The sequence below is a fragment of the Cherax quadricarinatus genome, chromosome 12 (genome assembly GCF_038502225.1).
Source record: "Cherax quadricarinatus isolate ZL_2023a chromosome 12, ASM3850222v1, whole genome shotgun sequence".
Taxonomy (NCBI): domain Eukaryota; kingdom Metazoa; phylum Arthropoda; class Malacostraca; order Decapoda; family Parastacidae; genus Cherax; species Cherax quadricarinatus.
In genome coordinates, this window is record NC_091303.1 from 13301631 (window position 1) to 13317122 (window position 15492).

Sequence of the window (15492 nt, forward strand, 5' to 3'; positions counted from 1 at the left end):
CAAGCGACAGTGCGGAGACTTAAATACTGTCGGAAGGAGAGGTGCAGGGTAGTAGTAGTAGTAGTAGTGAGAGGCCACTGAGAGGTCATGTCCCTCTCAGATCCAACACTTCTCACTTGCAAAGCTTGTCCAAGGTGTTTTCTGTACCAAGATGCCACGTGTTGCAGTGTCTGACAAGATGAACATCAAAATGCAACACGTGGCATCTTGGTACAGAAAACACCTTGGACAAGCTTTGCAAGTGAGAAGTGTTGGATCTGAGAGGTCATGTCCCTCTCAGATCCAACACTTCTCACTTGCAAAGCTTGGATGTTCATGCAACACGTGGCATCTTGGTACAGAAAACACCTTGGACAAGCTTTGCAAGTGAGAAGTGTTGGATCTGAGAGGGACATGACCTCTCACTACTACTACTACCCTGCACCTCTCCTTCCGACAGTATTTAAGTCTCCGCACTGTTGCTTGATCTTCAGATAGTTCCTGACTATGGAACTGAACTTCTCCAGGCCGAGGGACTGACAACCTCAAATTCTACGACTTTAAGGGTGATGGACTGATTACATCGTCTTCACATCTCTACTGTTCCTGCCTACTTTCTGTATTCGACTGAAGAAGCCTACTGTGTAGGCGAAACGTTTCGGAATAAAGTTGTCTAACTGTTGCATATGTGTCTTACCTAACAACCTGTCGGTATTGTATACCATTTTGATGTTCATCTTGTCAGACACTGCAACACGTGGCATCTTGGTACAGAAAACACCTTGGACAAGCTTTGCAAGTGAGAAGTGTTGGATCTGAGAGGGACATGACCTCTCAGTGGCCTCTCACTACTACTACTACTACTACTACTACTACCCTGCACCTCTCCTTCCGACAGTATTTAAGTCTCCGCACTGTCGCTTGATCTTCAGATAGTTCCTGACTATGGAACTGAACTTCTCCAGGCCGAGGGACTGACAACCTCAAATTCTACGACTTTAAGGGTGATGGACTGATTACATCGTCTTCACATCTCTACTGTTCCTGCCTACTTTCTGTATTCGACTGAAGAAGCCTACTGTGTAGGCGAAACGTTTCGGAATAAAGTTGTCTAACTGTTGCATATGTGTCTTACCTAACAACATGTATATACTCTAAAATGAATAAAATATGTCATAATGTATGTGAGGAGTAAGTGGTGGAAGTGTTGTTGTTGGGTTTATAAGGGCCACTGAGAGAAGCCATACATAGTGGTGGTGGTGGTGGTAGAGGCACCAGCAGAACCCACCACCACTGTTCACACTTAACCCTTTGGGGGTCACCAGGCCCTCTCAGAGACATGTTCTCAGGGTCACCAAAATTTCAAAAAAAAAAAAAAAACTATTTTTTCTTATGAAAAGATAGAGAATCTTTTCCTGTTCATAATGACACCAAAAGTATGAAATTTGGTGGAAAACTTATGGAATTATGCTCTCGCGAAGTTAGCAGTCTCGACAATGTTTACGCATCGGCGATTTTGCCCACTTTGAGCCCTATTTTCGGCCAATTCCAGTGTACTAGTTGACAAAAATTATAACTATTTTGCTAGAACTCTGTTTTTTCTATCGAGTGAGTACAAGAAACCACCCATTTACAGATTTCAACTATCCAATAAAGTGGTCAGAATTTAGCAGTTTTGCCAATTTCACACAAATTTCAAAAGATGCCAATTTCCAAATAGGGTCCTGAATAAACAAGAAAGACATTCCTGGCACTAAAATAACATTTCCTCTGTTCATTAGTCACATCCCCAGGCCCCTCTTACATTTCTTTTGCTTTCCACTTTGATTTTTTCTCACAAAAAAATTAAGATTTACTGTTATGCAGACTACTGCATTAGTGTAGAAATGGTATAAATAATATCAGCGCACTTGTGAAAGAATATTAGACTCACCTGTTGACGTGTATTGGACGCTTAGCATGATTTGTTTACTTTTGAACTTTGGTAAAAATCGAACATTTCTGCTACTTTGAGCTCAATTTCAAGGTACTTTTAATTATAAAACCAGTCAAAATCATCTCAATTTCTGTAATATGTCTTCCATTCTACACGATGAAACCAGGAAAACTAGAATACAACAATAAATACCATACGAAAATACAGTGTAAGGTCACTGTTTTAAACCAAAAACACGGTCAAAGTTTTTTTTTTTCTCATTACGCACTGTGTGCTGCAGGATTTTTTTTATACTGTGCACACTGACCACATAGACCCATTCTTTCATATGTAGGCCTACCAGCTTTCTCTTGCTAGATTTGAGGGCGCTAGAATTTATGCATACTAGTACGTCAAAAACCCTGGTGCGTAAGCCATACTAGTACGGCCGAAACCCCGAAAAGGTTAATGTTCATAATTTATAAATAAGAAATATTTACATTTTAATTTATAAATAGGAAATATTTACATTTTAATTTATAAATAAGAAATACACTGTACAGGAAGGCCCCACTTATACGGCTGGTTAGGTTCCAGGCTACCGCTATAAAGCGGAAACCTCCGTAAAGTGGAACACCCTTTTTTTCCACTTACAAATGCATACAAACACTAGATAACAAGTTTACACTAACATATATTAAGTTAGCAATAGAACCAGGCATCAAAAAACAATAAAAAAGTACAATACACACATAGTGCACTCATTACTTACCTTAAAATATTTATAGTCTTAATCTAGGGTGAGACAAGTAGTATTTATTGTAAGAAATCAAGTGTGGTATGTATGGTAGTCAGCCAGGCTACCATACCAGGCCACCCCACCCACACATACAATTCTATGATATTTAAGCATCCCAGAGCGATAAAATGTATATACAGTTCACTCATTACTTACCTTAAAATATAGGGCGAGATGAGTAGTATTTATTGTAAAAAATCAAGTGTGGTATGTATGGTAGTCAGCCGGGCTACCATACCAGGCCAACCCACCTACACATAATATTCTATTACATTTAAGCATCCCAGAGTGATAAAATGTATATACAGTTCACTCATTAGTTACCTTAAAATATTTGTAGTCTTAATGTAGGGTCAGGAGTAAGTAAATGAGATAAAACAAATAAATGAGAGAGAGAAAGAATGAGTGCATGAGAGAGGACAGGCGCAGTTATGTAAACAAACCAGGCGAAGGTAAGTTTTGTAAACGAAGTGTACACGTCTGGTTTGTGTACAAGTTACATTGTGTACAGGTTGTCTCTACATTGATACGGTAGAATAAATAAAGAAGAACACTCCCATTCTCATGTAACATCATTTTGAGAAGAAATGATGCTCTGAGTGAAGGCAATGGAAATAAGTCACTCTGACTTTTTTGGGTTATCCTAGGTTCTCTACACATACGTTGTTATGTATGATAATCTATGTAACTGTATTTGTGTATACCTGAATAAACTTACTTACATACATACAAAAGGAATAATTTTCTACAGTTACCCCCAGTAACACATTTTCTCTTATGTTAGATTAGAGAAAATGTTATTCTTGGCATCACTTGTACAAGTTATCTGGCTACCACATCTCATATTTATGTTTATTTATTCTATTGTAGGGTGTATTTATCATCTTTTTATGTTATGTATCATGTTTATTATATAATTTTGAAAAAAATATCATGGATGGATTAATGAAAATGTGTATATTAACGTAATATACAACATTTAATGAGACTCGGTGATTATTATTATCATAAGCATTTCTAATATGGCGTCACTTGTGCAAGTCGTCTGCTACCACATCTCATATTTATGTTTATTTATTCTATTGTGGGGTGTATTTATCATCTTTTTATGTTATGTATCGTGTTTATTATATAATTTTGAAAAAATATCATAGATGGATTAATGAAAATGTGTATTTAACATAATATACGACATTTAAATGAGACTCGATGATTATTATTATCATTACTAATATGACGTCTGGAGACATAAGACACTCTTACTGATTTTAATGTGTACCTGCACGCCAGCACAGTATGTAAGTTTATTTAAGTACAGGTATACATAAGTATAATTATCAGAGTATATATAAAATATGAAATAACTTTTAAAAACATTTGAAATTTTGGAGTTTCCAGACAAAATGGAGAGACTTAGTGCTTACTGAGCTCACGAAGAATGTAAACAAACAAGGTGGGGCGCGGTGACCGTATTAGAAAGTCAGGTGGGGGGAGCCGTATAGCGAGTTTTGGTCATAATTTGAAATGACCGTATTAGCGGAACGCCGTAAAGCGGGGCCCTGCTGTATTTACATTTTAATTTAAAAATAAGAAATATTTACATTTTAACTTATAAACAAGTAAGTTTATTCAGGTATACACAAATACAGTTACATACATAGATTATCATACATAGCAGCATATGTGTAAAGTACCTAGAATAACCCAAAAAAGTCAGAGTGACTTATGTATTTCCATTGGGGTTCTTTTTACATTTACACTTATATTTACTTTTATACTTACACTTTTATATTTACACTTACTTTGGAGGAGATGTTAGTTTAATTAGTTAGTTTGACAGAGGAGATGCTGGCAGAGGTTTAGGGTGGTCGAAGATATGTAGCAGGGCGGCGTATGTTCAGTGGCCCTATACACATCCAACAACATTGGAGAGTTACTTTCGTGTCGTTTTTCTATCACTCACTCGCTTAACTTACTTGCTACACTGTTAATTCTAAACTTTATCACTGGCTGGCACTATAGCCTTTATCAATACCTGCTGCTTTAGTATCGCACATATTATAGAATCACTGAATCACTGTAGAAGGCACATTCTCCCCTCTCTTCCTCCTCCACTTTGGTACTTTGCTACGAGTTGTTTCTTTTATTCTATTGTGCTTCTTTCCTTCTTTACCACAGGGCTGGCACTAGAAGCTTTCTTTGGGCCCATTTATTTAGCAGTTACAAGCAGTAAAAGCAATGGAATAATACAAAATATATCGCATGTACGCATGGAATCGTCCTCACTGGCTTGTAAACAATGGCACACTACATGGAGATAGGCAGCCGTGGCAGCTCAGGCCGTGCGGACACATTCGCCCTTAACCAAGTTCTTGGGCATTAGCCGAGCCAATATTTTGACGCAAAAACGTGCCACTAACCAATTTTGCCGTTAGCCGATGCCGCCATTAACTGAGGGTCCACTGTACTGAAGAGAGCATCATTAGTGAAAGAATTGCTAGTAGTAATACCAGTAGTAGTACAGTAACTGAACAGAGTAATAAAAGTAAATTCATCTCAAGGTAATCAAAGTACCTTAGCACTCTAACACCTGTACTCAAGGGAACATGAGCATTGCAGTAGGTAAACTGCCAATGAAAGAAAAGGAAAGGAGCAAGAAAGGGGAAAGTCAGAGGAAAGGAAAAGCAAAGAAAATACAAAAGGCAGATCAAGAGGAATGGAAATGAGGTAGCAAAGATCAGGTCAAGTAACAATTATTCAGAAGATGAGTATTTGGCAATATATTGAGAAAGGTTAGCATCTATCAAAACAAAGACAGGAGCAAGGTTCATGTTAGGAATGCTGTGTATAAGGGATGATTCAACAAGACAGCATTTGTGAAGGATAGAAGAGTAGACAGCTATAGCAGAGGGCCAGTTAATAGGATAGCTGTGATTGCTAAACACGACAGCAGAGCACTGTTTGTCAGCAAAATAAACACTTCTCTTGTGCTCCTTAAATGTCTGAGAGAGAACAGTTTAACCAAAGTAGTGCCTTACTGACACTAACAGTGCTTCCTCTCCTAAGTGTAGGTTAGTTTCTGTTAAGAAGGCAGAGAAAGTATTTGAATTGAAGGTAGCACTTTTTAAGGGAAAGACTGCCAAGGTGAGGGCATCAAAGCATTGAAAAAGAGGTTGGAAATGAGGTCTGTGTGAACTTTGAAAAACAGAACACTCAAAAAATTTTTAGCTGTCAGCAAAACCTGACAATTATTGCACACATGTGCTGAAATAAAAAAATCTGCACTAAGGGTGGAACCATCAGAGGTAAGAGCAAGACTAAGAGGGTATTTAAGAAATTGTTTGAAATGATGGCATACTCAGATGAAGAGGACATGGATCTAACATGAACAAGAATTGCACTTCCACTGCTCAAGGCATTAGGATACGAGTCAACAGATTTTTAACCCTTTGACTGTTTCGGTCGTATATATACGTCTTACAAGCACCATTTTTGACGTACATATACGTGTACTCATAAATTCTAGCGGCTTCAAATCAAGCAGGAGAAAGCTGGTAGGTCGACATGTGAGAGAATGGGTCTGTGTGGTCAGTGTGCACCATATAAAAAAATCCTGCAGCACACAGTGCATAATAATAAAAAAAAAGACTGACCTTTTTTTTTTTAATTAAAATGCCGACTTTGTGGTCTATTTGCGTGTAGTATTTATGGTTGTATTCTCGTTTTCTTGGTCTCATTTGATAGAATGGAAAACATATTATAGAAATAGAGGTGATTTTGATTGGTTTTACTATGTAAAGAACCTTGAAATGGAGCTTAAAGTAGGGAAAATGTTTGATTTTTGCTGATGTTCAAAAGTAAACAAATGATGTCATTTTCCAATAAATGTCCAAGTAGCCATTCTAATATGCAGTCATGAATGGGTTGACATTATTTATACAATTATTACAATATTGCAGAAGTCTGCATAACAGTAAATCTTCTATTTTTTGTTTGAATAAAAATTCAATATAGAAAGCAAGAGTAATATCAGAAGGGCCTGGAGATGTGACTGATGAACAAAGAAAATGTTATTTTAGAGCCAGGAATGTCTGCATTATTCATTCTGGACCCTATTTTGAAATTGTCATATTTTTTAATTTTCGTGAAATTGGCCAAATGGCAAATTTCTGACCACATTATTGGATAGTTGAAATCAGTAAATGGGCAGTTTCTTGTACTCAACCAATAGAAAAAACGGAGTTCTAAAGAAATAGCTATGAGTTTTGTCAGCTGGAACAATGGAATTAGCCGAAAATAGGGCTCAAAGTGGGCGAAATTGCCAATTTGTAAATATCGCCGAGGTCACTAACTTCGCGAGAGCGTAATTCCATCAGTTTTCCATCAAATTTCATTCTTTTGGTGTCATTACAATCGGAAAAAGATTCTCTATCATTTCAAAAGAAAAAAATAATTTTTTTTTCGGAAATTTTGCGACACCAGGAGACACCTTAGGATTTGGGGTTGCGACCGTCAAGGGGTTAAGAGTATAAATCGAGAAAACTGGGTGATCAATAACTGAAGTGTTTCTAGACTCTCAAAATTGTAATCACCATGATTACAAACAAATAACAGAACAAGTGATTTGAACCCATGGAAATAAATAAATTTTAGGACTCGCCTGCCATGGATATGAATCCCACCCATTCTGTGATTTGAAGTATTTTTAGAATATTTTTATTGTTTTTTTAACATACCAGTCATCACCCACCAAGTTAGGGTGACCCCAAAAAAAGAAGAAACACTTTCAGTATCACTGTCTTACAAGATGGGTGCTGATACTACAGTTAAAAACTGCAATTATCCCCACCTTCTTCAGAGTGCAGGCACTGTACTTCCCACTTCCAAGACTCAAGTCTGATTAACCAGTTTCCTTAAATCTCTTCATAAATGTTACTTTGCTCATACTCCAATAGCATGTTGAGTCAAAAAAATCACTTGCCTCCACTCACTCCTATCCACTGGATACTAAATAGACTAGACTGAAAAATCAATCAAAACCAGGGAAATCAGGAAGTAACAGTAAAGCATATGATACATGAAGAGATCCATGTGTAAGGACAGACAAAACACCAATTAGTAATATGGATGCTGACAAGAAAAACCAAAGGAAAGAAATTAAAAAACAATGAAACCACAGCCATGGAAGTTGTAACCCTTCTACAGTTATTCACTCAGAGGAAAAGAAAAGATTACTCCTAAGTGCCTCCACATTTTTACAAGCTTCAACAAAAACAGCACTGCTTTCCAGTCTCTACCTCAGACACATCATGGACAACATTTAAAATAGCAAATAGTTAGTGATGACAGACAGTAGGTAGGTGCAGCTGACCAAGTACTGGCAGCAGTGCAAAATAAGCAGAAAGAACTCTTCTGAGATTTAATCTTTCAACAATGGCAAGGGTAGAAACACAGGTTTGGTGTCCTCTTTCATTAGGTGTCGGAGGATAGGAAAACACGGAATTTACACCTCAACCACCATACTGGGGAAAATAAAGGCTCTGAGAAGGACTGGAACTGAAGAGAGATAGATATAATTTACACCACTAGATGTTCACAAAAAAAGGACAATGAGATGGTTCCACACAGTATATCACAGGCAGGTAGAGCCATTCTAAGGTCTATCTTCTGACCCACACTGGCTGGGGTGGCCCCCCCCCCCAAATGTTGGGTGCCGATGGACCTCTGCTTCCACCACGGTATACTAGGGGCTTGAGTGTTATGAGAAAGACCAGCAGTTGAAGACAGGGAAGTTAACACACTAAGGGTGTCTGAAGAAAGGGTATAGAATATTTTGGTCCAACCCTTTTTTATTACAGTTCTATATATGAATTTCTTAATATCCTAATATAGCCCTAACTACCTTAGGTCAGATAATCAAGCATCCACTGTATTCTAAACTGGCTCAAAGTCTGAAATAGTGTAATATCAGGTTGTTCAAATACACAAGAAGAAAGTCAATTGCATTCTCTAGAATTTTGAAGCCAAAAGTGTATCTGTAAAAAAATTAAATATATTTTCATAATAAATTAAGCCATCCTACAGCACCACTTGACAGTGGAACTTGGCTTACAAATTAGGTCTATAGACTTAGGCCCTAAGTTACTGTTACTTGAGCAATAAGTCTACTGTATTTAGAATGTAGCTTTCCTTCCCTTCCCAATCTTGTTTGCCCCAAGCATTTGTTCAGCCTACAGGTCTGCATATATTATTTCTATATAAAATTCAATGAAAAGTTGAGAAATTAGACACACACACAACACCTGGGCATCTTTACTTGAAGACATTTCACCAACCTGTGACTTTATCAACTCAATACAGAAATATCTGAAGGTGGTGAAATACCTTCAAATACCTGTGTTCTGAACTGGTAAAACCACTGGCTGGCAAAACATCTTCAAACAAAGATACCCTGAGGTTTCATGTGTCTAATTCATCATCTTGTTGGTATTGTAAACCAATATTGTAATGATCAATGAAAGATGTCTGAAATTGTGCAACATTTCCATGTTGTTTATATTATATAGCTGCTAGAGATCTGGTATTCTAAGACTGTGTTTATTAATGTCCTATAATACAAATGTCATAAATGAAAGTCTGTCATGCTTGAGATACAGCACAGATATGGATTAGCAATAATAAATTCTATAATATATCAAAATTCGTATATCAATATGACACAACATAAAAGTCATCTGCAAACTTAGATGAAGAGTTTAGGATGTGTATAACCAATGCATATTAACTGCCAGACTGGACACAAATTTGAAATTCAAAATTGTTCTTCAGAAAAATCTGAATTTCAGAGACCATTCCGAATTTCAAATTTAAATTCCAAATCTTCCATAATCTCCAACTAAGAGTATTCTGAATAAGAGATGTTACTATTAGTTACTTCTGCAGTGTTAAACAAGTTAACGGTTAAAAAAGTAGCTACTGAATGTAAATTAAAAAACTGCAGAACTACCATAATTACTGCAAGGCTCTCCTTACAATACAGTACTGTACCATAAAAGCTAAATAATACACGATACCAATCTGGCTTTCATTTACCCACATATATTGATGTTATATAATAACTTCTGACTTGCCTTCCATGGTAAGGTGACACACATGCAGTAATACTGAACTTCATTCAACAATGTTCCGCCGACACAGCGAGTGCAACATAGTCAATAAAATTACAGTGGACCCCCGGATATCAGCCGGTGCGGATATCAGCCAAATTGGATTTCAGCCGCTTTTTTGGCTGAAATTCTATCCTGGATTTCGGCTGGCAACTTGAAAATCAGCCATATTAGACACGTCCACCCGCCACGTCGCATGCGTGAGTCAGATTGGCCGTGTCTCTCGGTGAGTGAGCAACACTCCACACATTCACCCAAACATTTCTTTATAATCCATTGTTTTTTTGTGGTTGTTTATTGAGTGCGACTGCGAAATAAGCCACCATGGGCCCAAAGAAAGCTCCTAGTGCCAGCCCTTTGGTAAAGAAAGTGAGAAACACAACAGAATTCAGTGACAAAACCATGTCCCACTTCAGATAAATCTTAAAGAGACGCCAGTAACAGACTTCTCTGGACAGTTTTTTTGTGCGACAGGGGTGCAGTGACTCTCAAGCTGGTCCTAGTGCCAGTACAAGACAAAGAAAGGAAGTAACCCAGGATAGGGACTTGATACCTGAAGTCGTTATGAATGGGGAATCCCCTTCCAAACAATAATCAGTTGTCCCTCTCTCCTCTTCCCTGTCTTCCATATGCCAACAAGAATCTTCAATAAAGGTTAATGTGATGTTAAATGTTCATTTATCCATTAGTCATTTTATTTAGTTCTCATTTTTTCTGTGTATGTAAAACTATAGATAATCTTTAAAAAAAATGTATTTTTTTTTTTTTATATATTTTTGGATGTCTGGAACGGATTAATTGTATTTACACTAATTCTTATGGGAAATATTACTTCGGTTTTCAGCCTTTTTGGATTTAGGCCGACCTTCTGGAACGGATTACGGCCTAAATCAGGGGTTCCACTGTACACAAATAACCTGCACACAAGGGAGAGAGAAGCTTATGATGACGTTTCGGTCCAACTTCGACCACTTACAAAGTCACACAAAACATCATCATAAGCTTCTCTTTCCTATGTGTAGATCATTTGTGTATTGTTCCAGTCACAGTATTGTGCCTTTTTTGTTCCTTATAGTCAATAGAAGTTTCATGTAACTCCATATGTCATATCAGAAATAATTACTAGCCCTTTTAAAGTCACACAGTGGGCAGAATTTTACATAGCAATAAAAATTTAAATATTAAAAATGTACATCCGAACTCTAAAATGCCATGGCAAATTCTCTCGCCTTTAAATGATTCATATTAAACAATAAAAGAAATTAAAGAGTAACCCATAGAGTATTACTGTATATTCTAATCCACCTTCCTCCCCTCTTCCTTTCCCATACAAGTTGACAATTTTTCAAAGTTGTCCTCAAAAATATTAAAATATATAATAAAAGCATGGGTAAATCAGTGTCTGGAACTTCTACTGTATGGATCATGACGATTCCTACCAGACCTGTCATTGTGGTTGTGAAAACCACCATAATTATCACTGTACCTCTGGTGTCGAGAAGCACTGTCATGCCTTTCATTGTGCCTGCTATACCGATCATCATTGTGCCTGCTATACCGATCATCATTGTGCCTGCTATATCTGTCATCATTCTGCCTGTTACTGTGCTCAGTTCTCGGAGGGCCCAATCTGCTGTAGTCAAATCGACCTTGTTGTTGATGTATTTGAGCCAACATTTTAGAATTATCCTCAGCTTGTCTGTTGAAGTGAGACTTCATAGCTTGCATAGTTTCATTATCAAGAGATCTTGGCCTTCCAGTACTGTTGCCATGATATCGATTTTGCCCTCCATAGTGAATTTCTCTCTGACTTGGATAATGTCTGCCATAATTTACTGAACCATCTCTATCAAATGTCTGATGCCTGGGAGCATTTAGCATTGGGTTGTCAGAGAGCAGGATAGGCTGATTAGCAGCAAGCAAAAGCACCTGTTTCTGAGCCATTTGTAGAACATTTATGGGTATATTACCTGCTGGTGCTCCCAGAAAACCTGAAGCAGCACCCATGAGGGACTGCTGCACACATCTCTGAGGTATGGCAATGTGTGCATTAGTTGAACAAAATGGATCAAGAGTATGTATGCCTCCTGGTCCTGAAGCAGCACCTGATTGTTGCAGATTTTGAAGGTATCGACTCTGTACCTTTAGATTGCGTTTGAAGAGCTGGATTCCATTCAGTAGCTCTATGGCATATGCCACAGACACATCATGCCGATAACAGACAAATGCAAAATTTTTTAGTTTTCCTGTTGCTCTGTCTTTAGGAATTCTAACATAGTGAAGAGGGCCAGCCTGAAAAAATAAAGTGTGTTAAGTACATGTCCAAACATAGTATGTGCCAGCTTTAAAAATAATCATCTTTACAATATTTATTTTTATTTATTTTATTTTATTTTATTTTTTCAGCCAATCTTCATTTAATGAGAGATAAGGATAGGAGAAATGGCTTATTAACCCTTAAGCTGTCCAAACCTAGATCTACGTACACGTATCACGAATGAGAATGATCTATCACGATTTCTCAGGGATACTAATCTTACAGAGAATAACTAAACAATGTCCAACCTAAAAGCCTACGTAATGTAGTGTATGTTTTGCTCCATTATTGTTCAAATTTCATTGTACAATCTCTTAGTAATTAAATAATCAACTACCTCATTTTGTGATTTTACTAGTAAGCATAAGTCACCTTATGTAATTTTCTTATTTACTATTGTTTGCTTAAACATTAGCTGAATTGATACTTTCTCTGTCCATATTACTACCTCATATTTTTTTAAATACTATCAACTGATATTACTTACTAAAATTAATAATTACCATTTTTACTATAATTTCAATTTACTCTTAACATTTTTAACATTTAATAACCATTACTTGTCTAATTACCTTTACCTGTTTTAATACCACATTTACTATCTTAGAGTACTCTTAATTACCTTATACTGCCAAATAACCTCAAGTATAACTACCAGTGCAATACTGAATGAAATAAACATTACTTTTTCACTTTTTTTGTATCCCATAACATTTTACCAGTTGCCAAATTTTGTTTTTCAAGTTTGTATATTCAACTCCAACCTTTATATTATCCTTTGTACCTGTGTACCTGTCTACCATCTTACTATCATATTATAACCAAGACATTACCATTGTTATTTTTTACTATTATTCTTTTGGTACTTTAATTGTGAATTTTATTTTGTCAATTTAAATCTAGTTATACTCTTGATCTTGTCAACAACCTATACCAGACTCTAGTGCAATTGCAAGTACCATTTCAATTTGTATTTTTATATTATAAGTTTATATTATAAGTCCTATTCTAAGATTGTTTTCATATCTTAGTGACTATATTGTGTGTGCAATTAGTGTATATTTCAATTATATTATTGTTCAAGGCCCTTAACTATCTTTTGCTAACTAGTACCAACTACCTCATATATTTTTTTTTCCCTACTTTTTTTATTCTTTTGCTACCTTAAACTTGTATATTTTATCTTATCAATTTAAATCTAGTTATACTCTAATTCTTGTAAACAACTTATATAACACCTTAGTGCAATTACAACTGAGAGTCTTGTGCCTTTTTTATATCATTAGATTAAACTCAGTTGTATTATAGCTCATTCTAGCTCAATACATAGTCAGTACCAAAGTACCATAGTGTAATTACTAGTGAGAGCCTGGTGCTATTTTTAATTTGTATTTTTATATTATTAGATTTAGTTGTACTTAGCTCATTCTAGCTCAATACATAGACTATACCAGAGTCATTACATTAGATTACAATTAGTGAGAGTCTTGTGCTATTTTTAATTTGTATTTTTATATTATTAGTTTATACCTAGTTGTACTTTAGCTCATTCCAGCACAACACATAGACAATACCAACTTCATTATGTGTATTAGTGACTATACTCTACATGACCAAAATGCTATAGCTATATACTTGTCCAAACTTCCCACCACTACAGATATCAGTACTAAAACTCAACACACAACTCAGGATATAAATAACCATAATTTAAACCTAGAAGATGATTGATCACATTGACCCTGATCTAAACGTACATAATCTGACACACAATCAAAACCTATTGGAAAGTAACTGCCTTTACTACACAGCATCACAAGCCAGCACTATCCTAAACAATGATAAAAGTCTATCAGTACTTAACTACAACATCAGGTCCTTAAGCAAACACTATGATGACCTCCTGGCACTCCTTGAATCACTAAAGACACCCTTCTCCTGCATTATTCTTACTGAGACCTGGCTTAAACAGGACACAATAGATATCTACCCTCTACCAGGATACACAGCAATCCACAACTGCAGACTATACCAAGTTGAGGGTGGTATTGCAATCTATTACTCTAATCAATTATCTTGTATTAGCACCAATTGCTTTAGTGATGAATATGGAGAATACATTTTTGCTAATTTTACTGTAAAAAACCTTAAGACGCCTATAACAATCGGTGCCATTTACCGGATACCCCACACAAACATCCCAAACTTCAGTGAGAAATTAAAGGCACTAATAACAAACAGACAAATGAATAAGCACCACCTTCTCTTAGCTGGAGACTTCAACATCAACCTTGGCCTACTAGATGATCAGCCTGTAACTGATTTCATCAACAATATGAACAACACACTTCTCATACCAACAATAACTAAACCAACCAGGCTCACTGAAACAAGTGCAACTATAATAGACCACATATGGACCAATATACTAGCCCCCCTTAAATCAGGGATAATCACAGATAGCACTACAGACCACTACCCTACCTTCCTCTTGACAAACATTAGTAAACCACCACTTGAATACAACAAAGTCTCATTTAGACTCCATGATGAGGCCTCAATAAGGAAGTTCACAGCTGACCTAGAGACTGTTGACTGGCCTACAGAATTCTCCAAGGCCAATGGTATTGATGACTGGACAGACATTTTTCTTAACAAACTACTTAGACTATACAACAAACATTGTCCTATAAAAACAAAACAGATCACAAACAAACGGCTTGGTTGCCCATGGCTAACCAGCACCATTCTGAAATCCATTGATAAGAAACACCAATATGAAAAGCAATATAGACAGGGCTTAATACACAAAGATATTCTTAAACACTATTCATCAGTCCTCACCAAAGTAATAAAGAAAGCCAAACAACTATACTACTCCAGTAGATTCACTGACACAAGAGGAGATATAAAAAAGACCTGGAAAACACTCTCTCAGATTCTAGGGACCCACAAACTGAAAAAAAAACCAAGAATATTGTCCTAACTAAACCTAATGAAACACCACTGCAACCCACTGACACAGCTAACAAGATAAACGACTTCTTCTCAACCATAGGTTCTAATCTCGCCAATAAAATCCCACGTACCAATGCCCATGCCGGGGACTACCTAGATGGAAATTTCCCAAATTCCTTCTATCTTGCTCCAACTGAGCCCACGGAAGTCACCGAGATTATAAAGTCACTTAAAAATAACTCAGGGAATCTGTCTCATGTCCCACCATTATTGTACAAGAGAGTGGCCCATGTCCTCTCGCATATTATCTCATTACTTTTTAACAAGTCACTAGAAACTAGCACCTTCCCGAAATTAC

At 36.6% G+C, this 15492-nt stretch overlaps 1 protein-coding gene across 2 annotated transcripts in view; it reads right to left on the bottom strand.

Moving 5' to 3' along the window:
• The window catches only part of LOC128686542 (RNA-binding protein 7), a 53507-nt gene that overhangs the window by 11921 nt on the left and 26094 nt on the right, over nt 1-15492 (bottom strand). Inside the window, exon 2 of one of the 2 annotated variants that reach the window (XM_070084238.1) lies at nt 11346-12151. In XM_070084238.1, the coding sequence (XP_069940339.1) occupies nt 11346-12151 (806 nt within the window). Of the gene's footprint in view, nt 1-498; nt 12152-15492 lie in introns of those variants that run through there. The other variant, XM_070084239.1, reaches the window with a different exon arrangement.